We start from the raw sequence: 27,377 nt of genomic DNA on the forward strand, positions 1-27,377 counted from the left end.
GATGGACATTTTGATACTATATTAATATGTTTGCTGCTGCTACCAAGAGCTTTGTCAAGCAAGTTGGAGATGGAGGGAGATTAGTTCCTGTTCCAAGCCTCAGTGAAGCTGACAAATACCAACCTCTAAGTCTGGTGGTAAAAAAGAAGCGATGCTTTCTGTTTCCTAGATACAAATTTACCTCGACACCCTTTACACTGAAAGATATTCTTCTAGGAGACAGAGAAATTTCAGCTGGTAAGTTTAAATGTCTGTTTGGGAGTCACTACTTATTCAGCTACATTGTTGGTAATCTAAACATAGGTCATGTATACTGCTTTTGTTCATATTTGCACATTTTCATTGATAAAAGCAACTTTTATTATATGGCAGTAATAATATTATTATGATTAACAGTGCCTAAAGTTTGTAATAGTATCAAATCTCTTATTGATCGAATAACTTTGAAATCTATTTTATAAGATTATTGTATAATTTTATTTCAATTATTTTATAAATTGTTTTAATCAAATTAGCTTAGAAAATGGCATAGTAATATATTTTTTCATCTATGAAATGGAGGTATTAGTCTTACCTGTCTCACATGGTCAAATGAGATGAAAATAATTTGTATTTATTTTTTATGATTTACTTATTACAGTTGGCAAACTGAAATATATTACGGACTTGGTTAAAAAATAAATGGACATTGAGACAAATTATTTCTTAGAAACATCTGTTTTTCTTTCAGCTATCCAGTGGATCTTGATGCATAAGAAATTCTGTCCAATTTGAGTTCATTTTAAGCACTCTAGCTATTTATTTCTTCTTGTTTTCTAGTTAATTGGATTACTATTTTAATCTTGGTTTGAAACTTTGCCTTTCTTAATAGGTGGTTAATGATTCTTAAATAGTAAATTAATGTGTTATCATATGTAATCTACATTAGAATAATTAGTGACATTTGAAAAATATTAACTTCCTTTTTTAAAAAAGGTATTTCATCTTATCAGTTACTGAATTATGAAGATGAATCAGATGTTTCACTCTATGGAAGGCGAGGCAACCATATTGTGAATGATGTTGGGATTAACGTTACTGGATCAGATTCTGTTGCAGTAAAAGCTTCATTTGGTGTAGTAACTAAACATGAAGTGGAAGTTTCAACATTACTCAAGGAAATTAGTTCACGGTCAGTATAATAATTACTATACTACAGTGTTCTCATTAAATTTTTTAATTATATAAACTTCATTATAAATTATTAAAACATTAGGTTTGTTTTAGTAATGTAATGTATTTGTTTGAAATAATACAAATTAGTAATATAACCAAACTTTTGATAGGAGTAGATGTCCAAAATCATTTGGTTTAAAGAGAATTTTTAATTGTTCCACAAAATTGCTTTGGATCTGAATACATTTGCTAAATTATTAGATTAAAAGAATACAAGAATCTGCTTGCAATAAATATGCTAAGAGAGTCTCTCCAATAGACTCCTATACTAAGCATGTTTTAAGAAAATAGAAAGGAGAGGCAGATTATTCAATTTCTTTTGAGCATCCTTTCTGATTTGTATTAAACCTGCCTTGATTTACTTTTAGTTGAGGTAGACTGTGAATGAGTAATACATGATAAGAAAAAATGTATTGGATGATATGTAATCAGATGCCATAGATTCTTGTGACTGTCTCTCTTGTTTATTTTAGAAAAATTAATTTTGACCACAGCTTGATACGTCAGTCAAGGAGCAGCAGAAAGGCAGTATTGTGTGTTGTCATGGAAAGCATTCGAACCACACGGCAGTGCTCACTGTCTGTGCACGCTGGAATTCGTGGGGAATCCATGCGGGTAAAGCCACACTCATTAAGCTTCTTTTATTAGAAAGCTGCAATGGGAATTTTTAAAAAAGTACTCAAATTCCAATGGGACTTGTGTATTTTGTCAAATGTTGAGGTTAAAGAACTGCAATGATATATAGGATTTCACACAGTAATGGTTTTGTATTAGAATGTGAAAAAAAAAATCCAAGAAAATTTGGATTGTAAACATGTATAATATAATGAAAACAGAATACTAGTCCTCCTGAAATAATATGCATACTGGAGTCCCTCCTATTGCTACTTAAATACTGTTTTAAGAGTGAAAATTAGATAATTTTATTGAGTTCTTGGATATTATTTTCAAGTGATATAGTTTATACTTAAAATTTTAAAAGTTGAATTTATATTTTTATAATAAATTAATTTTTCTAAAATAATATTGTCAGTGACTAAACATACTTCAATGTTAAATCTTTTTAAAAGTCTTAAAAGTAATTGTGTTTATTACTTCAATTATATTTGTCCTTGTCATTCACATAATAATGATTTGATTTCTAAATGTTAGAAAGACAGGGTTCAATGATAACCTTTTCAAGTCTTTGAAAATAAAGCCTATATTTAGCTGCTCTCCAAATTGTTTAACATTGGATCATTTGGGCATGAACTTAATTTTGGTGATTGCTTTGGAAAGCTGCTGAAAGCTCTGGGGGCTTTGGAACAGTAGACAGGGTAGGCTTAAAAAAAGCTCTAGCACTGAAGCACAGTTGGTTTGCAGCTGAAAGAAAAAGGCTTCTATGCCAGAGAGCTTAACTATTGTGGTAGCACTAATCATTGGCTCCAATACCAAAGTAAGTGAGAGAGTGGTGAGTGCTATTTCCTAATATAGGTCGAGATCCCATTGGACCATTTGGAACTCTGCTATAAAGTTTACTTCCAGGAGGATAATTCTTTACTTGGAGAAGTGTTTTGTTTGCTTATTTCCTTTTGATAGGATTGAAGGAAATGTTATGTTCCTCCGAAAAGTTATCCTTACACGTTTTGCTCCTTAATAATGTTATTTATTTTTTTTAATATAGTTTCATTTTATGGATGAACAGAATCCCAGGGGAAGGGACAAAGCTATTGTTTTCCCAGCACACACAACCATAGCTTTCAGTGTTTTCGAACTCTTCATTTACTTGGATGGTGTCTTTGGTGAGTGAGTGATTTGTATGAAACACTGAATTGATTATATTTTTAAGAATTTAATTATCTCACTTTGCCTCTTTAATTATAGAATAGTGATGCTCTCGGCACTGTCAATCTTTTTTTCTAAAATATATTTTTATTGATTTCAGAGAGGAAGGGAGGAGAGAGCGTCAGAAACATCAATGAGGAGAGAGAATCTTTGTTTGGCTGCCTCCTGCATGCTCCCCATTGGGGATCAAAGCCTGCAACCCAATGTGGCATGTGCCCTGACCAGGAATCGAACGAACCATGACTTCCTGGTTCATAGGTCAATGCTCAACCACTGAGCCACACCTCCGGGCAGCACTGTCAAGCTTATGCTTGGATGAAGTAGCTAGGAAATGCTCTCTACTCCCTACTTACCCAGTACCTCTTTTCGGGTTCTTGGTAAAGGCTATAGACTCCCACCACGCCACTTACAATTACAGGTAAGAGCTAAAATGCAATCCACTGACAAAAGTATTCCTTGACTTATGAGGAGATAATACATGGCCTTCTAATAGATAGTTTTTATTATGGCAAATAGAGGAGTAAGTAGACAGTAAGATGCCTGAAGATGTCAGGGCACCCAAACTAGTATACCCAAAGACAACTTTTCTTTAATTTTTATCTATTAGAGATCCGCCCCACCTCAACTCTCCCTAAAAATAACGTTAAAAGTACAAATACTGTCCCTAAAATTGTCACCTTATGTAATACCTCAGTGCAGCTTACTTTATTTATTTTTATTTCTTAAAATATATATTTCTTCATTGATTTAAGAGAGGAAGGGGGAGAGAGAGAGAGAGAGAGAGAGAGAGAGAGAGAGAGAGAGAGAGAGAAACATCAATGATGAGAGAGAATCATTGATTGGCTGCCTTCTACACAGCCCCTACTGGGGATTGAGCCCACAACCTAGGCATGTGCCCTTGGTCAGAATCGAACCTGGGACCCTTCAGTCTGCAGGCCGACGCTCTATCCACTGAGCCAAATGGGCTAGGGCAGTGTAGCTCACTTTAGATTTCTACACTTCACAGATCTTTAAGGTTAGGAGGCCAGCCAGCTCAAGTCTAGGTGTAGGCCAAAGGACCAGGCAAGTGAGCCCTCTGGCCATGGTAATTTATAAACATTTTTAGACCTGTTTATGTTTGTTTCTGCAGTTCTATTGGAAGAGGGACTAGGGAGTCCAGAGACAAAACAAAACATGCAAATTAAATTCTCTTTGGGACCCTTCAGGTGTAGGTTTTTTACAATTATATTGTTAGGAGGAGTTTGAACTGATATCCATCAAAATTTAAAATGTGCATATACTTTAGCTTTACTTACACTTTTAGGAATTTAGCATATAGATATAATTACATATGTGAAGTGATATGGGGATAAGGATATTCAGTTCATAATAGTGGAAGATTGGAAATAACCATAAGATCTATTATCAGCAACTAGTTAAAATTTAACTGTTAAATAATGGTGCATCCATACAAAAGAATACTAAGAATGAGGAAGCACTACATATCCTGACATTGAATAATTTCTAAGAGATATTTGAAAGAAATGTGTGTAATATATAATGTTTTGAGCCTAAAGAATTTTATGTACATACATACATATTCCTTTATGCATGTAAAATATATGGAGCATTTCTGGAAATATACACAAGGAAGTTAACATGGTTACCTCTGGGGTGGAAAACTGAGGCTGGGGTCAGGGTACTCTAGAGATTTGTCACTATACCGCCTTGTTGTGCTCTTTGAATTGTGTACCATGTGAATGTTACCTTTCCTAAAAATATATAAAATTTAACTTAAACAAATACAATGAAGTCATGTACCAGAATTCATCAACCACAACTACATCAACCACAAAATATGAGTTCAACTTACAACATCTTCTGAATTCTTTTATAGACCTTTGTGTCACTTCAGTGTCAAAAGGAGGATTTGAAAGGGAAGAAACAGCAACGTTTGCCGTGCTCTACAGATTGAGAAATATACTATTTGAAAGAAGTATGTCCATATCCATTGTATTTCAAATGTATTCTTTTTCTTCTGGGGTCAACACTTGAGGTTGTCTATTAGTAATCCTGTTAAGAATTTAAATTTAAAAGCCAAATTATTTCATGACTGATGGCTTAGATTCACATGGTTATAAATGCAGCCTGGTTATTGGTTTTTTTTTTATTTGACTTCTGACACATTTCTCTGTTTTTGTCTTTAGATAGAAGAGTGATGGACGCCATTTCTCGTTCACAGCTTTACTTAGACGACCTTTTTACTGACTACTATGATAAACGTTTCAGCATGACTGATATTTCACTCAAAGAAGGGACTCACATCCGTGTTAACTTACTTAATCACAACATTCCAAAAGGACCTTGCATACTCTGTGGGATGGGGAACTTAAAAAGGGAGACGGTTTATGGGTGCTTTCAGTGCTCTGTCGATGGGCAGAAGTACGTGAGACTTCATGCAGTTCCTTGTTTTGATATTTGGCACAAGAGAATGAAATAAAATGAAAACATGAATGCACTTTGCTGGTGTTTAAGGTGCAACTGTGCCACACACCTTCCCAAAATGAATTGTGGCAAATTAAAGAGGGAAAGAAATTAACCTGTCTGGGCATCATTTTCTTCATGTATAAAGTGCAGGTGGTAACAATCTCATAAGTTGTATGAAGGTTAATATTTTTATATGAAAAAAGGCTTAAATATAAAATTAAAGGTGTAGATGCTCCTCCATAAAATCTGCCACTTACATTAGAAGTATTTTGGGGATTTACTCTATCATTTTAGGTAACTTTTTACATAGAGATTTTTTGAAATACCAACTTCATTTTTAATTGGGTTTTAATTAACATTTAAAGATGAAAAGACTGCACAAGAGGTGACTTTATGGTGCTTTAACTATTGCCCTATTTCTGGTAAAATGAGAAATATGTGTTAATAATTTATTGTAACCTAAGTGTTTAATTGCGGTATCAAGTTAAAAGCACACTGAGCTCAGTGTGGGGCATTGTGTACACAGTTAACAGGGTGACTGATAGTAGTAATGGGCTGCTATGTACAGATGCTCGCTAGTTTTGGCTTTATAAAACTCACTGCTGTCATTTTAAAGTTAAGACAACTAGGAAATGTTTATTTCTTTTCTCCCCTGAAAATATTTTAAACATTTAACATATTTAGTTCTAAGAGATCTTTTTCATCTACTCTGTAAGACATCTGAAATTTGTCATAAACAACCTAAAATTATTTACTATATATCCTTATGAAAATAACTGCAAAAATAATATGTTCAAATTCTAGAACTCACAGTGTATAATTACACCACTCATTACTAGGTATATGCCTATGAAGGCGTAATGCAGTCATGTAAATACGAACTACTTGTGCACTATAAGCATGTAGAATGATTAAAATTTTATTTTTTAACTAAGTGTGATTAGTTTCAGAATCAATCTCCGTATTCATTTAACATCAACTATAATCTTTTAAAAGTTTAAAAGCACTTTGTATGAAAACAATGGGACAGAAAGGTTAGAATTATAGTTTGTATTGTCTGATAATTTCCATTTATATCTTCTGTCACTGCATTTTATTTTAGACACAGTATATAATTCAAATGCAAATATGAGGATACAGACCAAACAAGTGTCTAGTGACTTTTTTATATAAAAAAAGTGGGGGCAGTTTCCAAACCAAAGCATAATATTATCAACTTAGTTTACTTCCACTGAGCAGGTTTTTCTGAAGAAAGTAAAGAGATGAAAGAATTGACTCAGCAAGTGAGAAGTTATAAAATTGGGCAGAGGAATGATGCAATATTGGCAGGAAAGAAAAAATAGTAAATGGTTTTGTTTTATGACGTGTCAAACTTTGTGCTATGCCTATGTGACACCCACTAATCTGGTGGGTTTTGTGTTATCCCTGCACTTTTAAGAGAATTTCTGGAAGTATATTGAAAGAGGTTAAAAGATACAGTGGTTTGGAAAGAGCAAGTTTCAGAACATGGAAAAGCTTTGTTTTGAACTCACCTGTTTTGAACAGAGCTATTGACTGCCTGACCATTCCTTCCTACACATGCAGTAGGCTAAACCTTACATGTTCCAATAAACATGTGCCCTTTTTTTGGTACCAACTGCATCTACAGCATCTCTTACCTCTTTTTCTCCACAAGTTGTACCATGTCATGATTTGACCATGACACAAAATTGCCATGGGACGTTTATTTTTTTTCTCCTTTGAAAATGTTTAAAACATTTAACATATAGTTCTGAGAGATATTTATGAATCCTCATTTCTATCCTCATTTGATATTCTCATGTATCCTCATGTGTAAAATAAATTCTATACATTTATCAAAATTTTGATGCCATGTCAGTTTGTAATGTTCATTCGTAATTAATAACAAAATCATTGTGAAATGAAGTGACATAGGATAGAAATACTAGAGAAAAGGAACTGCAAACTAAGAAAAACCATGACATCAATTTAAAATCAAGACGAAAAGTTAGGGATGGTAGATATAAAAGCCTATGAGAAGGAAGAGGAGTGGCACATTTATCATGATGTCTAAAGGAGTACAAGACTCAGAGCAGTCTAGACTGTATTATGTCTGCTATAAGAGGCACGATTTGATCAAACACCTTTAACAATTCCCCATTGGAACAAATATATAAAGTCAGAAGCTTGCATCAAAAAGTACAGAGACCATGTTGAAGCTCTCTGAGAGACAGGGTTATACAACTTATATTTTCCTGCATGCACACCAAAAATAGACTCTTCAGTTCTATGCTTTTTACATACTACTACCTACTCGTATGCTATGAGAGGTATAAACAGTGAAATGTTAATTCCTTGGTCCCTATTGAAAAATTTAAAAATATGGGCATTTTAACATTTAAAACATTAAAAAATGGTTACTTACAACATGTGCACATGTTGTTAGGTTAGAGTTGGGAAGAGTTTTGTAGATTTTTCTATAGATGTCCTCCTATCTCTTGAAGTGGGAAAATTGCCCACTGGGACACACAGGTCAGTTTCATGGTTCTGCAACTCATGTTCACAGAATTAAATTTGCAAAATAGCCTCACATTTATTCCAAAGTTACATGTATTGAGGAGATCAAAATATGTTCTCATGGGGTGAAGTAGAAAATACAACTTGGAGAAAGTGACTTTGTTTTATATATAAAGTACAGTAAGTAGCTAAGAAAATTGAGAAATAAAAATATGCTATAGTTCATCATGCTGATATACATTGTATTCCTTGGGAGAAATGAAGCCATCACCATCATGGTCATTCTTCTTAAAAATATCTTCTAAAACTGCATTCTGATATGACTTGTCACGTGGCTTATCATCTTTTTCAAAGTCCTTTTTCAGGTACTGATCTATCTAGAGGGCCAAAATAACATTTCATTAATAAGAAGAATTCACAATACATTTCTAGTAACTTTGAAGAAATGTTTCATAAAGAAACTCATAAGGAAGAATGCTTATAATAAGTGAAATAAAATTTTAAAAAGCTGTTTGAGGTCTTATTTTTTTAACCTTTGAAGCAATTCTCTGAAGAGAAACCAATCTTCCCTTGAGTTTATAGATGTTTAGTGGTATATGTTCAAAGATTAATATATGAATTGAATTTTGTTGAAACTAAATGCTTTCTAATAATCTACACTGTCCACATTATCAAAGGAAATTCACTAAAGATTTCCATTAATGAATAAAACACAAATTGGCGTTTCTATGATCTCTAAAATTAATAAATATGCTGCATAATCAATAAAACTAACCACGGGTTTTAAAATATAATTTTCTTAATTGTTCTATGTTTCAATAGCTCCTCCAAATCTGCAAACTACAACAATCTCTCTAATAATAATGTGAAATAAAGAACAGGTATTCTGAAGTATTTCCTTTTCTCTATATAATACGATATTTCTCTAAGCTAAGACATTATTAAAAGCACTGCCTAACATAGCAGCTACTAGCCACAGACAACTACTAAGCACTTGAAGTGTGATTAAATAAAAATGAGATATGCTATTTGAGGATAAAACACACAACAAATTTTGAGGATAAAATACACAAAAAATAAAAATATCTTGGTAATTTTTATGTTGATTTAATGTGAAATGGTAATATTTTAGATATACTGAGTTAAACAAAACATATCATTAAAATTAATTTCACCTGTTTCTTTTTTTTTTAAGATGTGGTGGGACTCAATTATATTTCCATTAGAAAGCGCTGATATATAATAACTGAAGAAATCAATGCACAATGATCTAGAAATAACATTCAGCTGGGCATTATAGAGGCAAGAGTATATGTAAAGGCTAAAGTTGAAACCTGAGAGCAGGGGTCCTCAAACTTTTTAAACAGGGGGCCAGTTCACTGTCCCTCAGACCGTTGGAGAGCCAGACTATAGTTTAAAAAAAAAACTATGAACAAATTCCTATGCACACTGCACATATCTTATTTTGAAGTAAAAAAACAAAATGGCAAAAACACCTGCATGTGGCCCACGGGCCGTAGTTTGAGGATGCCTGCCTGAGAGGTTTTTAGCAATCCATATCCCAAACTCATTCCTTAGCTGGTAGACTCTAGTTAGAATGACTAATGGATCTATCAACTGTTCTCAAATGGGACTTTGCTCCTATATGATGAAGATACATTTTCTTCCAAGTGAGCCTTAGAAATCCTATGTAGGTATAAAGAATTTTAAATAGCATAAAATATTCCTCAGTTTCTACATAAATAAAATATATTTTCCTCATCAATATTGGCAACTATCCAAATGTACTTTTCTAATACACTGCAGTGAAGAGGTACAAAAAGGCAGTGCATAATTTTGCTGGCAATGGGGTCCATACTATTTCCACTTCGTAATTTATTAAAAATGCTGTATTCCCCTACTCCCCCACCTGACTTATACTGAAGAACTGACTAAATCTTTCTGATGATGAAGGAAAGTAGTTTATTTTAGTTCATGTTTGAAATCTAGGCTTTGCCATGTACTGGTTGTGTGGTCTTGGATAAATAATTTAACCTCTCTGAACTTCACTTTTGTCATCTGTTAAAGAAAGGAATCAATAAAAATATATTTGAAAAAAAAGGAAGGAAATAGAATCTATACTATAGGATTGATGTGAAGATTAGAGTCATGTTTACAGGTGTCAAGGAAAGATAGCGATTGTTATGAAAATCAAGCATGTTAAAATCACTCTTACCTATCTAGTGATAATGCAGCTAATCCCTGATACCCAAGAATGTAGGCAAATCTGGGCAAAATGTAGGTAAGCAGGTCTCTATTTTGGACAATCTCTATTTTTATTTTCCAGAAAAGAATTGAAGATCCCCTAAGGTCTTCTGAGGGGTATTCATACTGAAGAATGTGTCTGTGGTGTACAAGTGATATTGAGTGGTCTGTGTGCACAGGCTGAGCTCTTGAGTACTATGTGAATTCATCTGCAGCTGCTGTTCATTCTAAAAAGGGTGATGAGTCAACAGAAAGTATTGAACCGGGACCAGTTTGCCACGCCTCTAATCGATACTCTTAAGGAAAGGGGTATGTTCCCCTTCTCTTATCCCTCTTCTGTTATTGATCAACCAAAGAGCTTCAGGAAAAAGTCCTTACTAAGATCTTGGAGGAGGAAGTAGAATTAGGGTGAGCAAACAACTGGAGAAGGAAGAGAAAAAGAAACAGAAAAGGGTCTTACTTTTTAAAAAAATATATTTTACTGATTTTTTACAGAGAGGAAGGGAGAGGGATAGAGAGTTAGAAACATCGATCAGCTGCCTCCTGCACACTCCCTACTGGGTATGTGCCCTCAACCAAGGTACATGCCCTTGACCTGGAATCTAACCTGGGACCCTCCAGTCCGCAGGCCGACACTCTATCCACTGAGCCAAACCGGTTAGGGCGGGTCTTACTTTTTTTATCCCTTGAATCAATGACACAGTTGCCTTTTTTTTTTTTTTTTTTTTAAGTGATTGCTGCTTCTTATTTTTTAAAATATATTTTTATTGATTTCAGAGAGGAAGGAAGAGGGAGAGAGATAGAAACATCAATGATGAGAGAGAATCAGCTATAGGCTGCCTCCTGCATGCCTCCTACTCTAGGGATTGAGCTGGCAACCCGGACATATTCCCTGACAGGGGAATATTACCTATGCTCAACTGCTGAGCCACACCCGGCTGGATCCCAGTTGCCTTTTATTATTTAAGTGATAAGAGTTATGCATGTTAAACTGCCTCCAAATGGGAGGGGAGACAAGGCACCAGCCTTCAATGAAATGAACATTAGCCTTGACACATTCATGGTGTCAAGGCCCTGAAAAAGGCAGGGTGGACTCATGATGAAGAACATGATAGTGGAGTCAGATTGCTGAGTTTGCAGTCTGGTTTTGCCACTTAGAGCTGTGTGGCCTTAAGCTAGTTACTTAACCTGTCTGAGTGTCATTTGCACCTTCTATAAAATGGAGATGATGGCAATAGTGTCTACCTCATATATTGTCAAGGTCACACACTACTGGGTTTATAACTAAATTATTATTACAAGATCTTTATTAATTCCTCAACTCATATATAAGACTAACTGGGATGCAGAAGCTAGGTAGCTGAACTCCTGGGCCCTGTTTACTAACTTTCCAATCTACACAATTTAAATTCTTGCTAGCTTTTTTCATAACCTCATGTAATCCTCACAATCCTATGAGGTGGGAATTATTTGCCCTGTTAGACATTCCTACAGTGCTGCCTAAAAGAGATCTGCTCCTGTAGTCTAGATGCTGGAAATGCCTCCTAGAGATTAGTATGGTATTGTAATGGCCCTCTTGTAGGGAGAGAAGAAATTGAACAGAATGACTAAGTTTTGTTTTGAAAAAGCTTATTTTCTTCTTGGAGCTTCAATTTTTTGTAACCAGCTCTTCTATTAAAAGCTAAGTAATCAGTCCATTCTAAGTAGAAGTAAAAAAAATAAGAGTTGTAACAAAAATGCACTTAGAGTGTGATAAAAAATTAGGCTGTACACACGAAATCTGTTTGAATTACCTCGGTCTTGGAGAGTTGCCTGTCATTGTCTGTGTCTATCTGTTTAAATGTTTCAATACTTCGTGGTCCTTTGGTCACAGCATAAAGTTCAATCTCAAAAATCAATGTTGCATCAGGTGGAATCTTGCCTTCTGCTAAAAGTATAAATTTTAACAGTTTAACTTACATGAAGATAATGCTCAAATATTTATTCACAAGTAGCCATTACAGCATTATGATTATATTATTTTATATCTATAAAAATTGTGTTCAGATCTCCTTAATAAAGTTAATCTATTAACTGATATCACAGATGATTTTAGTAAGTAGGCTTTGGCTATTGCAGATGTTCATTTCATAAAAATAACCTGTAGAAATGACTTGGTAAGAGGCAGTGGGTGGTTTGTGTCACTGGTATAGTCCTAGAGTCTCTCAGAATGCCTGATTCTTATCACTCAACCATTTGTTGAATGAATGACAACTACCCTTTATTTTTAAAATGGCTAATTTTGTTCTTTTAAGAAAACAGTGATTTCTTTAATAAAAATCAAAACCCAGAGACTTCTTGCTAAAGTGCTTATACGTATATTCCAAAGAATTTGAAAGTTACAGCCAAAAGGAGAGATCATCATCAGTCATTTCAAAGCCAGGACATAGAAGAATCTTCCTGTGCATCACATGACTAATGTGACCATCCCAACCAAAGTAGCACCTATTACCTGATTTTAGAGTAAAAGAGCTAGAGATTGACTCTATGATCACTTTTTAAAACCCATTCCTATTCCATCCAGTTACAATCTTCTTATAACAAAACAATAATTAAAAACAAATTCCAAATGCAAATTCAAATTTCTTAAGAAAAAAAAATTACAGGTTGAAGTTTCTGAACAATTCTACTATAAACATAGAAAATATTGCCAATTCTTTTTTTCTTGCCAAAAAACTATAGTATAAAGAAGAGAAATGTGCATTTGCTAGAGAATTACTTGTGTTTAGAGAAGTAGATCAAAGACATAGGAGTTAATGTGGAGAATCTATACATACCACATGTACTGTTAATTAAAGCACAAACAAGTCACATGCATTTCAAGACATGCAGGGGTGTTCTGTGACATGAGGCAAGGACATTGTGCAGAAGAAAGACTTCTTCAAGTACTACCTAAAACAAAGTTATAACTTACGTTAGTTCTTAATCACTTATTTTTAAAAGCTTATTTGATCAAGAAGTTTTGTTAAGCAGTTACTTATGGTCTACACTGCAACTTTTAAAATAACCTAATCCGAGCTATTGTAGTGCAGGTAAACTTGCAGTTAATTACATTCTAAACAACACACACTTTTGTTTGGGCCTCGGTTCCTCTATGTGTAAAATGAAAGTGTTGGTGGTATTGCTAGTGAAATTCATTATTTTTATGTTTTTTGGAGACACTTCAAATTGAATATGAACCAACTTCAAGTCAAATTTCCACATCTCCTCAGCAAGGGTTTTTGGTTTAATAGGTTAGGCAGCTTGCATAGTCATTCAAGCATAAATTAGTTTACAAAAAGAATAAACTAAGTAGTCATTTGCCTTAAGGTAATAGGGCACTAGATAACATCTATTGATGAGGGATGTGGGTGTAGGCTGATGGGGAAGCAGGTGCTCTGGTAGTAGGCAGAATGTGGAGGCATCGAATGGCAAAACACAAGAAAGGGAAACTGAAAATGAGATTAAAGAGACTGAAAGGCAAACTTCGCCTGTTATATTGCCTAGAATTGGCTTCAACCTTTGACAACATTTTTAGGACAAGTATTGCATTCAATTTTATTTATCTTAAATTTTTTATTTCTCTTTAATTGTGTCCTCTACAATTAAAAATAGAATATACAGCCCTGGCTGGTTTGGCTCAGTGGATAGAGCATCAGCCTGCGGACCGAAGGGTCCCGGGTTCAATTCCGGCCAAGGGCACGTGCCTGGGTTGCAGGCTCGGTCCAACATGCAGGAGGCAGCCAATCAATGGATCCCTCTCATCATTGATGTTTCTATCCCTCTCTTCCACTCTGAAATCAATAAAAATATATTTAAAAAATAAAAATAAAAATAGAATATACAAATTATGGTTCAGTGGGAGCTATTTTCTTGGGACCAAATGATTGGTAAAAAGCATTGAAAATGAAGCTGTAGTCATCTGAAACTGTCTCTTGAGAAATTTTAAGTCTGACTGAGTCTGACTTGCACCACTAACCTCCCTCCAATCCAGTTTGGAGCAGTGATCCCTTGCTCTTGCTGGGAAGAAGAGGCGAGGGAATCACTACTCTTAATGAGTAAACCAACAGCCTCAAAGAGGGCATGACATTTCAATGAAATATTTGAGAGTTAATGACAATAGTTTATTGGAGAAAATTAATCTTTAATTACTTTAATTATATACTAAATATTTCAAAGAGGTGGAGTTACAAAGGACTCTAAATAGAATGAAGAGGTTTTAAAGATTCTTTAACATTCTTACACAGCAATAGGAAGCAAGGACTTAATTGAGAATGAAATATCAAAACTGTCCCCCTGACAGACTGCCCATTTCTAAAATTTATCTATTTGCTCCGCTTTTAATTTTAGTGTTTTTTTAAATTTAATTTTGTAAAAATTAATATATGCACACGGTGAAAAAATTAAACAGTACAATATATTACAGAATGAGAAGAAATCTCCTCTCCCTTGACCCTCAGGCCTCCTTTCCAGGACCACTTAATGTCATCGGATGCATGTGTGTATCTTTCCAGATAGAGTCTACCTAGATACATGATGCATATGAGAGATTCTCCCTCGTACATATAAGCTCATTGAGGATAGGAAATCATTTCTGCATTGTACACAGCTTCTTTTTACTGGCTGAACAATAATCCATTTTATAGATATACCAGGATTTATTTAACTGATTTCCTACTGATGTATACTAAGGTAGTTTCCAGTCTTTGCTACCAAAAAGACTGCAATGAACATTCTTTTACATATACTTTTGTGCACATTCATAGTAATGGAACTACTGGGTCATAGAAAATATGCATTTTAAATTTTGATAGAAATTGCTAAAGAGTTAGAATGATTTACATTCCCGGCAATAATGCATGAGCCTACAGTTTTTTTCCATACCTTTGTCAACTTGTATGTCTTTGCAGATTAGGAAAGACATAAAATGGGTCTTACTATTGTTTTAATTTCACCTTCTTTAATTATGAATAAAATTTAGTATTCTCACAAATTTAAAGGTTATTTGTATTCTTTGTTGTTACTAGTGGGCCACTTGTTTATAAACTTGTGTATTCCTAAGGGTAGGTAATTTTTATTATTTGTTATTAGGAGTTTTCATATATATTGCAAACATTTTCCCTATTTTACTGCCTTACCTAGATTTTCAGATCTCACACTCGGATTTAAAAATAGGTGAGATATTAGCAGTTCAGTTCTTTCACATTTCAAGGTTTCTCCTAAATTCGGGTAGTAGTGACTGACAGTTATTTCAGATGTTCTTTTTACCATGTTCCAGTGCTATCCTTTTACTCCAAAATCATATGTTTCAGTTTCCCAAGTTTTATGATTTGACTTTGATACTGCTTACCCAAAGGTATGTGCCATTTACATTTATATTAAAAACAAATAAACATTATGCTAAAAACAAATATGACAAAGGTAGAGCTTATAGAATATACATGATCATTATGAGAGCTAACACTGTGTGGGAAGAACAACTCTGGCCAGAGATCTGTATTTGAACAATGTTGTATTTTCTTTATATGTAAAAACAGGAGGCTGGCTGGACTGGATTAGATACAGCTAAAGTTTATTGTACCCTATAGTTCTGTAATTATTTCCTCTATGATTTCTAAATTTTATTTGAACTTTTTGAGAGATTGAAAATTTTTAATTTAATTTTATGTAACATAAAATTTACCAGTATAACCATTTTAAGTGTACACTTCAGTAGTGTTAACTATATTCACATTGTTGTACAATCAATTTCTAGAACTATTTCATCTTGCGAAATTGAAACTCTATACCCATTAAACAACAATTCCCTATTCCACCCTCTCCCCAGGCTCTGACAACCACCCTCTCCTTTTTTCTCAATGAATGTGACTACTCTTGGTACCTAGTTAAAGTGGAATCATATAGCATTAGTTTTTTGATGATTAGCTTATTTCACTTAGCATAATGTACTCAAGGTTCATCCATGAAATAGCATGTGCCAGAATTTCCTTCCCCTTTTAAGGTTGTATAATATTCCATTGTATGTAAATACCACAGTTTGTTTCTCCATTCATCTGTTAAAGAACACGTGTTATTTCTATTTTTTGGTTTTTGTGAATAGTGCTGCTATGAACATGGGTGTACAAATATCTCTCTGAGACCGAGGAATAAATATTAAAGCATCTTACCATAGCCTTCCTTCCCATATGCAAATGAAGGGGGTATTATCACTTTTCGCTTCTCTCCAGGGCACATATCCATCATAGCAATGTCTAGGCCTTTTATGACTTGCCCAACACCAAGAACAAACCATTTGGGGTGGCCTTCATGTTGTGTCCGGCTATAATAAAAAGCAACGTTTAGGTAAGCTGATTTCAAGAAAAATGAAATCAAACTAAAAAAACAACAACTGGGCGCCCTGGCTGGGTGGCTCATTTGGCTAGAGCATTGTTCCTCTGTACACCATTGTTCCTCTGCGAGTTCAATACTGGTTGGGGTGATAAGGGAGGCAACCGATCCATGTTTCTCTCCCACATTGATGTTTCTCTCTCTCTCTTCCTCACGATCTAAAAATTAATAAATATAGCCTTGGATGAGAATTAAAAAAAAATACAGCTGGGCATTTAGTTATATTAAAATTGGATCCTCTTTAACCATCTCTTTCCCCATACTGTCACTCATTCTGAACCCCCTGGTGGAGTGTTTGGCCCAAACTTACCTCATAATAGCCAGAATGAGGTATGATTTGTCATCTCATTTTCTTTTTGTTGTTTTTACAAAAACTACTCAACAGTTAACGTTTTTAATGGGTCTTCTGCCCCTACCGAGCTGCATGACTTGTCTAAATAATACATTAACCTGTTTGGGTTTGTTCTAAAAAATGATGGTGCCGTTTTAGCCACATAAATATTTTAAAGTTATTTAAAATTTGTACCCTGTCTTCTTAAATTTCTCTAGTTTCCTCTAAATAGAAAGAGCTAACTTTTCCCGGTTCCTATCTTTGTAGGTAATAGTACAGATGAAGAAAAGACATTCTCCCTCTGAGTAGTAAGCCTTCAATTAAATCGGAGTAGGCAGTCATGGGATGCGGGGTCAGGTGGAGGACAGAGAGCCCAGAAGTCACCAGGGAAAGCTGCTGTGTGTCTTCCTGACCGTTGGAAAGTGGCCCCTAGCCTGTAAATATGGTGCTTCTGAAGGCCAGGCAAAGTCCCTTAAACTACCCTATCGCACCCTCTGAAAAGACACGCCAGCTGGCAAAGGAAAAGTGTGAACATCCTTTCAAACAGTGCCTTGACTTACTTCTGTAAGTCCCAAGGGTAGTGGGAATGGTCGGCTGTGTGTGCGGACATCGTGTATTGATTTTTAATTGATCCAGAGAGAGGAAGGGAGAGGGAGAGAGATAGGAATATCAATGATGAGAGAGAATCATTGATCAGCTGCCTCCTACATGCCCCCTACTGAGGATCGAGCCCGCAACCCGCAACCTGGGCTTTTGCCCTGCCGGGAATTGAACCTTGACCTCCTAGTTCATGGGTCGAGGCTCAACTACTGAGTCACACCAGCAGGGCCATAGTGTCTTTTTTTGATAAATTCTTGGTCCAACATTTTTAATAACGTAGAAAAGTAATATTCAGCTTAATAGAGAACTACTGCATCTAGTCTGATTTCCCCCTTAGGAATAAAAGTCTCAACTCTTACTGTTAAAACACAAGAACCAACCAACCGCCGAAACCGGTTTGGCTCAGTGGATAGAGCGTTGGCCTGCGGACTCAAGGGTCCCAGGTTCAATTCCGGTCAAGGGCATGTACCTTGGTTGCGGGCACATCCCCAGCAGGGGGTGTGCAGGAGGCAGCTGATCGATGTTTCTAACTCTCTATCCCTCTCTTTCCTCTCTGTAAAAAATCAATAAAACATATTAAAAAAAAAAAAAAAAAGAACCAACCAACCACCCCACCAACCAATTAAGCTTCTGCATCCTGGAGAGAGGCTAGATTCCGCACAGCGAGTGGACGTGACAGCTGTTGGCTGCATTTCCTACCTGCAGTAGAATTTCGTGCCATCTTTAGCCAGGAAGCCGTCATAATGGGCATTTAACAGGTCTCCCTTCTTGCTTGTCTTAGAACAGTTTTCTGGACGATGCACAACTTCTATTTTCACTTCCTCTGCGCGCCCCTCTTCCTTTTGCCCCTGGGCAGTAAAAATGCCCCACGCGCAAAAGAAAACGGTTGATCTGAGCAAGAAATGCATGATTCCTGGAGTTGGCCCCAGAGGACCGCTGCGTTCCCTCCCGCGTGTCACTCGCGCCCTGTGGCCCTCCAGGCGGCCGAGTTCCGACGCGTGGCAGCGTTACCTTACGTCACAAAGGGTCGGGGTGGGGCGGCGCGGGGCCCTGCCCCTTCCCCCCACCCCGCACCCCGCACCCCGCCTGCGGCACGCTCAGCCGTGGAATTTTGCCCGTCAGAGGCGGGCGGTGGCCCTCTGGTACCCGGCGCTTTGGCTGGCTGTCATCGGTCTCTAAGGCAACACGGATCACTTGCACCGCTCCTCGCTGGCTCCGCTGATTTTACAGCCCGTTTCCTCGGGGTGCGTGTAGCAAAGCTAGCGTTTCCTAAAATGAAACCGGCAAAAGACGAAAAAAAAAAAAAAAAAAAAAACAGCCCCGGGTGGGGTGTAGTCAGAGGATATGGTTGTCATTTCTGGGCATAAAAGGCTTCTCTGCAGACCCCAAGAGAACTAGCGGGCATGGGGGGGGGGGTGTTGTATTCCGGGGTGTCCTAGAAGGCTCCAGGCTAAGCCACACACAACCCGAAGGCCTCCTGGTCGCGAGTGAACAGAAGTGCCCGGCTCCCCACCGCAGAGCGGACTCCAGCGACCCTTCACGGCGGCGAGTTTGCGTCCCTTTCTCCCACCCCTGGGGCCGCCCTTGATTTAAGGGCTTATAGAGGTGCACAGTGTCACTTTTCTTACCAACTCTGCCAGATGGGTAATTATTCACATCACAAGAGGAGAAAATGAGGTACAGTGGTCCCTTCTTATCCTCATACCCCATTATCCTGCGGGGGATATGTTCCAAGACCCCGTGGATGTCTGAAGCAGGCTAGGATTGAACCCTATATATATATTTTTCCCTATAATCCATACCTATGATAAAGCTTAATTAATAAAATGAGCACGGTAAGAAATAAAACAACAATTAAAACAACAGACTACAGCCGAAACCGGTTTGGCTCAGTGGATAGAGTGTCGGCCTGCGGACTGAAAGGTCCCAGGTTCGATTCCGGTCAAGGGCATGTCCCCAGTAGGGGGTGTGCAGGAGGCAGCTGATCGATGTTTCTAACTCTCCATCCCTTTCCCTTCCTCTCTGTAAAAAAACCAATAAAATATATTTAAAAAAATAAAAAGAAAAACAACAGACTACAATAAAAGTTATGTGAATGTGATCTCTCTCTCTCTCTCTTTGGAAATATCTTGTCCTGTACCACAGCCTGGATGTGCTGGACAAAGAGATGGTTCATGTGTTGGCAGGAGGGAGCAGGTCAGCAGACTTCATCAGGCTACTCGGAACGGGCACAACTGAAAACTTAGGAACTGTTCATTTCTGGGATTTTCCATTTAATATTTTCAGTCCGGGGTTGGCCTCTGGTAACTGAAACCACAGGAAGTGGAAATCCAACTACTGAAAGGGGAGGACTTCCTGTCCCGTCAGTATTGGGCGTTTTGTTCCAGTCTCACAGCCAATATGCATGAGGGACTCAGTGAAGCCTGACACACAGCCAGCTTTACCTCTCAACATTTTACAATGAAACATGTTCGAACAGACAGAAAAAGGTGACTTTTACTATCACCATGGGCTTACACCTACCACTCAGATTGTATCAACATTTAACAATAGTTGATTTATTACTTCTCCAACTATCCATCTCTGTATCAATTCATCAATTCACCTTATTTCCAGATGAATATCCAAAGACTTTTTACCGGAAAGGCTAAGGCCTGGATTAGGTCCTGGAGGGGGAGATGTTTTTGTATCTACCTCAGTGATGCTAAGAAAAGCCACGACACCGAGCACGTTACATCCGCTTTGCTGAAACCCTGCAGAATTCCATAAACCTGAAAATTATTGTCAATTCTGTAAGATGATGATCATTTCCAAACAGGATTTTTAAAGATCATAAAAGCTAGGGGAAAGCCCCCAGTTTTAGTAAAACAAACTCCAAACTGATTCCACGTTTTATCTTCTAAATGAAGATGTGGCTGTCTAAGGTGGATTGTGCGCCGATGACTATTCCCTGGAGCCCTGCCTATTCCTGGCCGAGGACTCTCAGTAGCCCCCTGCCTCCCGGGACACAGCTGGTCGGACTCCCTGAATGTGAAGAAACATAAATAGAAAATCTTTTATTTTCTTGGACCCCCCCATCCCCCCAAAACAACAACAACAAAAACAACCAGCAGAAAGGACCTGAGGCTCAGTTATATAAAAGCTGAGAACCTCTGGGGAGCTCGTCCTGGGGCGGCCCGGAGTCTTAGGCCCCCGGGGCGGCCGGGCGGGGAGCCAGCCGAGGGCCCGAGGGGGGGATGGAGAGGGGCCCGGCGGCCCGGCCGGAGTCGCAGGGGGAGCCGCGGGGCCGAGCGGGCCGCGCCCGCCGCTCCAGCCGCGCCGCCGGGGAGGGGTTTCCCGGGCCGTGCCGGCCCCTTTCAACCAGGAAGTGAAAGAGACGCCGGGGTCAATGAAACAAGCGGGGAGCCCGGGGGCCAGGAAGGCGGGCGGGGAGGAGGGAGTGCCCGGCGCGGAGGGCGCAGCCGGGGCGCGGGACGCGAGCGGGAGGCCGGCCCGCAGTGACGATCGCCGCCGCCGCCGCCGCCACGAGGCAGGCTCGCCCGGGGATGTCTGAGCCCGCGCCTCGCGGGGCCCGAGCTCCACGCGGCGGCCGTCGCCCCGGCCTCTGAGGGCCGCCACGTCCCGGCGCGCGCGGGCGGAGGGGCTCGGTGCCGCGGGGCCGCCCGGGAGGGGCCGGCGCCGGGAGCGGCGGTCCAGGCTGCGCGCCTACCCCATCGCCGCGGCCGGCGGGCCAGGAGGATGCGCGGCGCCGGGCTCTGAAGCATGGAGGGCGTTCTGTACAAGTGGACCAACTATCTCACAGGTCTGCGGCGCGGGCGCCCGGGGCGGCGGGCGGGAGCGGGCTGAGCCGGGCCGGCGGCGGGGGAGGCAGGCCGGGGGCTCCGGCGCCGTCCGCCCGCCCGTGGTGACCCTCCGCGAATGGGCTCTTCAGATTCTCGGGCTTAACCCCTTTCTGTGTCCCTGTGAGAGCTCCTCCGGCCTCTGCAGGGAGACGGTTCCAGATGGCGCACCTTCCGGACGGTGGGAGGTGCACCTGACCCCCACTTTGCCGGTGTGGTAATACTGTTTCCTCCTGTAGCTTCCCCAACAATTTCAGTGGCTCTCCAGGTGCTGCTGCAATCTCTGTCCTCATCCACAGGCAGTTCAGCATATTGTTAATAGAGCTGTCAGGGTAGAAGACCAGAATGCGCCCTTTAAGATCAAGATTTAATTTTAAGAAATGTTTTCTATACATTTTTTCCCCTCCTCCATTTCCTAAGCAACACGGTGTATTTGACTAGTTCTCTTGTTGAAGTTTGCACATAGAAGCATTATTTTGGAAGCTGTCCCTGGATAATGTTCTCTTAGGGGTTGGTTGTCAATGAGGTAGCCTTACATTTTGGATGTCAGGTAAGTGTGAGAAATCGTGGAAGGAAGTGCAACGTACGGAAGTGGAGGAGGCAAGTCAGTTTCACCCATGAAGTGGGTTGCAAGAAAGAACTCCAAAGAGTTAGGTGTTTTTTTGTGTTTTTTTTTTGTAGAAAGGAGGCCTTTTTCCATGACACCAACAACCTGGCTTATTAAGAGTCTTAAGTCTCAATTCTAGTCCCATCTCTGCCATCATCCAAGAGTAAGAACAAGTTACTTATTCTCCCAAGAGCTCAATCCAAGGCCAGGGTGATCAAATAGTTTATCCTGAAGGTGCCTTGGAGTCCAGAATTCTGTGATCTCACCAAATCAGGAAGGGGAATGGGTTTAAAATAAGATGAAGTAGCAAACATTTCTTGGTCCATTGTGGTAGGCAAATCTTGACTTGTTGCCCACGTATTCACTCTGCCAAAAGTAGTAAGCCGTAGGTAATTGTATGGTACACTTGTGTCCACCCGACTTTGCTCACAGTCTGCACATAAACATTTTGAGACATAAGCACTGAGCTACAGTTGCCCATCTTTTTTTTATTTTATTATTAATTACAATGCTACTGCCATATTTATAGCAGCAAATACTTTATCATTTATGATGGATGTTTTGTTCACACTAAAATGTCAGTTTGTTTCTATAAATAGGAAACATTTAAAAAGGAAATATTTTTATTAAGCATTTTCATACTGTTCAGTTGAGATATTGTATTAACTTTAAGACAGTAGCTTCTGTGGTTTGATATGCAAATGATCATCTCATTGCAGATGTTTATAAGTACAGTGTCTTGGGAGGTCTTTTGGAGAAACTGCTTAATGCATAGCCCAGAGCAATGGGCGATTTCTGAGATGAGTCATAATTTATTCTTGTGTCAAAATGTGGTCTTGGTGGCTGGCTATCTTTCCATCTTCTATAGCACTGAGCACCAGCTGGTTGAGGTTTTAACCACTGTGCTTAAGGTTTCAGTCATTGCAGAGCATTTAAATTAACTGCTAGTATGCACTTGTAGAAGCTTGATAAAATTAAATCTTTGGAAGAATTCCATTTTTAAAATTTAAATTTGGCTCAATGGTATGCTGATTATTAATTTTAGTTCATCTTAGGTCAGAAGGATGAATAGCTGTTCATACTAAGTGATCTTTAAAGAACCTTCCAGTTCATTGACAGCGTTCTTTGAGAATCCTTTGTAGAGAATAAGGATTTCAGTAACATTTGGCAGTTTGACATAAAAAGAATGTGTTTTTTTAAAAAAAGAATTTGAAAGAGAGAATACCTATGAGTCTTTTTCACAGATGTAGCTCTCTATTTCATAAATGTGTGAATCAATTAGAGATGTTTTATTAAGTATTTCTTCAAAAGGTGTGAAGAGAAAGAGGAGTCTTCGATTAATTAACCATGCCTACTTTTCAAGTTGCTATTAATTTTAAGTGAATCCTTTTTCTCAGTATTTGTTTTAAAGACATTGAATCACAATATTGCAAGCTTACAGAATCACACGGGGCCTGGGGTGGAGTGTATTTTCACACTGCTTACAATTTGTTTGCCAAGGTGAATTAGTGTCTGGAAAGATAATGTTTTTATTATTTCTATGTATGTTTAATACAACATACTCATGAATATACTCCTTACCTATGCTCATGGATAACATGCACTGTCTCACTTTTCTGGTATTTAATCATTCATTCAATCAGTCACTTGAGCAATACAGTTTTTTGTTAGTACCTGTCTGTACCAGGCACCATTCTAGGAAGGTGCTGGGAATGTAGTGATGAATAAGATAGAGTTCAAGTACCAAAAGAACGTACTTTCTAATTTGCTAGGCCTCATTAGGGAATATAGTGTTTCATAAAAAGAATTATCCAAGCATTAAAACTTTTTTGGGGAATATCCATCGCTCTGAACTGTATTATGACATTCCCTGCTGTGAAATTTAACCTTTTTATGATGACTCAGCATTGTCATTTCAAAAGTGTTACAGGTAAAAGTTTTTGGCTAGGTATATCCTGGGTCTGTATAGGATGAAGAACAACTTCCCCCATCTGTCATTATCTTAGTACAATTTGGCCCTGGAAAAATGGAGTTGAGTAATTATATAGCAGGCGATGTCCAAAATGAGCAGGCTGAAGTATGATTTAATAGTCACAGAAAGAACAGGTACAGTCACATTGCCTCCTACATGGTCACCATGCTACTAATCAGTGAACTGTTAAAAACTAGTAGCATGCTTAATAAGATTTCAGAGAACACTGAGTTTGGCTTGTAAGAGTGGGAGCTGAGCTCTGAGGAAGGCCATCACCCTCATCCCCAACTTCTTGTTAGTGATAGTTGTGTGCTCTAGTCTCTGAATAAATACTAATTAAATGAAGGATTGTAGTTTCTAGCATTTCTGCCAGAGTTGTGCAGCAGCAGAGCAAGGAGAGAGGGGTGGTTGGGAATCCATGCTCACCACAGGGTGTGCAGCTTCTGTGTAAGAGACTGGAATTCATCCAGCAGCACTCACTGTATGCAAGGGAGCTTGCTTAGGAAACATATTTTATAAGAGTAGGGGAGGTCACATTGTAGAATTAGAGAGCTAGATGGCAACTGAGGGGCCTTCTTGTTCAGTCCACTCTTGAGACTTGGCATTTTTGATATTTATTGAAATGAAAAGATTTGTCCCAGGTTACCCAGCTAAAGAATTGTAGTAGAGCTGAGTCTAGAATCTAGGTCTTCTCCCCCGGCACCATCCCCCCATTATATCATAACCCAACTCTGTTCCCTTTTGGAAGAAGGGGGCATTTATGTTGCACCCAGTGTAGGGCTGTATTTGAGGATGAGCCTTATGGGTTGTTAATGAGAAAGTAGTGAGCCAGAATAAAGGTATTACTCCCCATATTTATGCTGATCTAGACATTTCCTCAGAAATCTCTCCCAACAAAGTGGAGATTGATGCCAGAACATTTTGGGCAGGGCTTGTCATTTAAAAAATTCATTGTCAGAATGTTATTTTAGAGCCAATACATAACATGGATGGTAAGTTTTGAAATCATAGTTTTCTAAGTGATGAAAGTAATTTTTTATTAACTTTTCATTATTTATGATTTTGTAGGTTGGCAGCCCCGTTGGTTTGTTTTAGATAATGGAATATTGTCCTACTATGATTCACAAGATGATGTTTGCAAAGGCAGCAAAGGAAGTATAAAGATGGCAGTTTGTGAAATTAAAGGTAAGTGAATATATGGAATTAAGAGGAAGTTAGGTAAAGGTAAGTAAAGGGTTCTGCAGCATACTCCAAAAAATGGGAAAAAAGCATTTCTAACTAAGTAGGGATCTTCTAATACCCTTTATTTCCTTAGCATTCAGGAGTGGCACTTAGCATTGTTAAGCATAGTTTTTGATATTTCTGTCTATGAACATACTTTGAATTGAATTTTAAAGTACTAGTGCACATCTTCCAATATGGATTTGAAAAATAATTTCTTGTGGATGCCACTTAAGTGTCCATGCTGAGTCTGCAAGTGTTCTCTTCATTCTTGTAGAAAGGCATTGTGAAGATTGAAAGCTGAATTCTAAAGAAGCTCTGTAGGTTTTTGATAAAGTATTAAGTCAGAGTCATAAAATGGTTCTTGGCTGAATCGAAGATAAGCTCTTCTGAGTAGAGATGTTTTTCTTTTCTTTCTTTTTTGGTGATCTTTAGAGTTTTAAGGAATACTGGTCAGGAATATTGTAGGAAGCCCCTCTATTGAAATTTGATGTTTTTCCTATGATTAGGCTGGGATTATGGGTTTTAGGAGGAAAATCACAGAGGTACAGTGCCATTCTCATCATATCAAGAGTGGGTACTATCAACATGACATGTCACTCTTGAGCAGACACAGAGCATGAAATGTCACTCTTAATGTTAACCCTGACCACCTGGCAGAGGCAGAGTTTGTCAGATTTCTCTACTGTAAAATGACCCTTCCCCCTTCCATACTGTGTTCTTCTAAAATGGGAGAAATAAAGCAATAAATGCTGTAATTTTCATGAAGGAACATTTTATGGACCATTGGTTCTTTTGTGTGTGTGTTTGGGGTGTGTAGGATGGAGGTAGGTAGGTAGGAGAGATCAAGCAAAATGATAGTGAAAAGTATTGAATTCTTTAAGAGAACTGAAGGAAAAACGAGCTCTAGAAGAGTGAATGTTAAACTCCTTCAGGGAGTCATGGCTATATAAGATATAGAATCACCAGTCTGGTGTATTGTTACTTGCATAATCCCTGAAATATGTGAGATTAATTTTGCTTTTTTATTTTATTTTTATAAATCACACAAGAAAAGCATGTTCAAAGCATAAGTTTTTATCTTTTTAAAGAGTGATGGTTTTGTTTTTTTTTTAAAGATCTTTTATTGATTTTTTACAGAGAGGAAGGGAGAGGGATAGAGAGTTAGAAACATCCATGAGAGAGACATCAATCAGCTGCCTCCTGCACACCCCTCACTGGGGATGTGCCCGCAACCAAGGTACATGCCCTTGACCGGAATCGAACCTGGGACCCTTCAGTCCACAGGCCGACGCTCTATCCACTGAGCCAAACTGGTTAGGGCAGAGTGATGGTTTTATCTCATCTCATTCCCCAGATTCATTTCCAAATGAGATTTGATGAGAATCAGAAATCAAAATATCTTCAAAGTTTAAAAAAATTTGCCAACCTTGAGGATTTTAAAAGACTATTAGTGGCAGAATTCTAAGGCAATTCCAAATGTTTTTAAGCCTTTGCAACATTTTTGTTGCGTTGTTTTCTGTTTAAAGTAATCATTTTATTAAAGAATAATATACTCATAGAAAAGAACACAAATCTTAAATACTCAACTTGAAGAATGTTTACAAAGTGAATAAGCTTGTATAACCACCATCCAGATCAAGAATTAGAATATTATCCTCATCCCAAATGCTGGGAAATTATTATGTCCCCTCAGTCCCTAATTCCTCTAAAAGGTAACTATTAATCTGACTTTATCACCACAAATAGGTTTTTAGAACATTTATAAATCAGTATTTTCTTCTGTGTCTGGCTTCTTTCTTTTTTTCAAACATTTTTATTGATTTTTTTTTTTTTTAGAGAGAGAGAGAGGAAGGGAAAGGGAGAGAGAGAAACATTGATGAGAAAGAACATTGATTGGCTGTCTCCTACAGGTTTCTTCAATAAATAATGATGTTGAGTATTTTTTCAGATATAATTAGCCATTTGAACATCCTTGTCTGAAGTCCCTTTTCGTTTCTTTGGACCAATTTCTAAACTGGACTATTTTTCATGTTGCTCTGTAAGAGTTCTTTATATAGTCTGATGATTTTTTTTATATTGCAAAGGTATTCTCTCACTCTGTAGTTTGCATGTTTATTCTGTTATTGGTATCTT

General features: G+C 38.1%; 3 protein-coding genes across 8 annotated transcripts in view; 2 read left to right on the forward strand and 1 right to left on the reverse strand.

The window, feature by feature from the left end:
* The first annotated feature begins 25 nt into the window (after window positions 1-25).
* On the forward strand, window positions 26-5,845 carry PJVK (pejvakin). Its single transcript, XM_054723225.1, has 6 exons — window positions 26-237; window positions 976-1,171; window positions 1,689-1,830; window positions 2,879-2,996; window positions 4,916-5,014; window positions 5,226-5,845. Exons 1-6 carry the CDS (start codon window positions 27-29, stop codon window positions 5,516-5,518), a joined length of 1,059 nt encoding a protein of 352 aa, XP_054579200.1. The 5' UTR covers window position 26; the 3' UTR covers window positions 5,519-5,845.
* Window positions 5,846-8,073: 2,228 nt separating this feature from the next.
* Window positions 8,074-18,615, reverse strand: FKBP7 (FKBP prolyl isomerase 7). Of its 5 annotated transcripts, none has more exons than XM_008138511.3 (4): window positions 18,302-18,615; window positions 16,452-16,603; window positions 12,060-12,193; window positions 8,074-8,399 (listed from the first exon to the last, which is right to left on the reverse strand). In XM_008138511.3, exons 1-4 carry the CDS (start codon window positions 18,508-18,510, stop codon window positions 8,238-8,240), a joined length of 657 nt encoding a protein of 218 aa, XP_008136733.2. In that variant the 5' UTR covers window positions 18,511-18,615; the 3' UTR covers window positions 8,074-8,237. The 5 variants fall into 5 exon arrangements, 3 of the variants coding, with proteins under 3 accessions (XP_008136733.2, XP_027996684.2, XP_054579429.1); XM_028140883.2 differs by having other exon boundaries at window positions 12,060-12,190; window positions 18,302-18,600; XM_054723454.1 differs by having other exon boundaries at window positions 8,248-8,395; window positions 18,302-18,600.
* Window positions 18,616-21,014: 2,399 nt separating this feature from the next.
* The window catches only part of PLEKHA3 (pleckstrin homology domain containing A3), a 33,078-nt gene continuing 26,715 nt past the window's right edge, over window positions 21,015-27,377 (forward strand). Inside the window, exons 1-2 of one of the 2 annotated variants that reach the window (XM_054723100.1) lie at window positions 21,015-21,404; window positions 25,089-25,205. In XM_054723100.1, coding sequence (XP_054579075.1) covers window positions 21,365-21,404; window positions 25,089-25,205 — 157 coding nt within the window. In that variant the 5' untranslated portion in view covers window positions 21,015-21,364. The remainder of the gene's footprint in view (window positions 21,405-25,088; window positions 25,206-27,377) is intronic. The other variant, XM_054723101.1, reaches the window with a different exon arrangement.

Source organism: Eptesicus fuscus, chromosome 11 (genome assembly GCF_027574615.1).
Source record: "Eptesicus fuscus isolate TK198812 chromosome 11, DD_ASM_mEF_20220401, whole genome shotgun sequence".
NCBI lineage: Eukaryota > Metazoa > Chordata > Mammalia > Chiroptera > Vespertilionidae > Eptesicus > Eptesicus fuscus.

Coding starts and splice junctions, on each gene's coding strand:
- PJVK (XM_054723225.1), top strand. CDS start 27: ATGTTTGCTGCTGCTACCAAGAGCTTTGTCAAGCAAGTTGGAGATGGA. Junction 2,997..4,915: donor TTACTTGGATGGTGTCTTTG/GTGAGTGAGTGA, acceptor ATTCTTTTATAG/ACCTTTGTGTCACTTCAGTG. Junction 5,015..5,225: donor AAATATACTATTTGAAAGAA/GTATGTCCATAT, acceptor TTTTGTCTTTAG/ATAGAAGAGTGATGGACGCC.
- FKBP7 (XM_008138511.3), bottom strand. CDS start 18,510: ATGCATTTCTTGCTCAGATCAACCGTTTTCTTTTGCGCGTGGGGCATT. Junction 12,194..16,451: donor ATATGGGAAGGAAGGCTATG/GTAAGATGCTTT, acceptor TTATACTTTTAG/CAGAAGGCAAGATTCCACCT. Junction 8,400..12,059: donor GGCAACTCTCCAAGACCGAG/GTAATTCAAACA, acceptor TTGGCCCTCTAG/ATAGATCAGTACCTGAAAAA.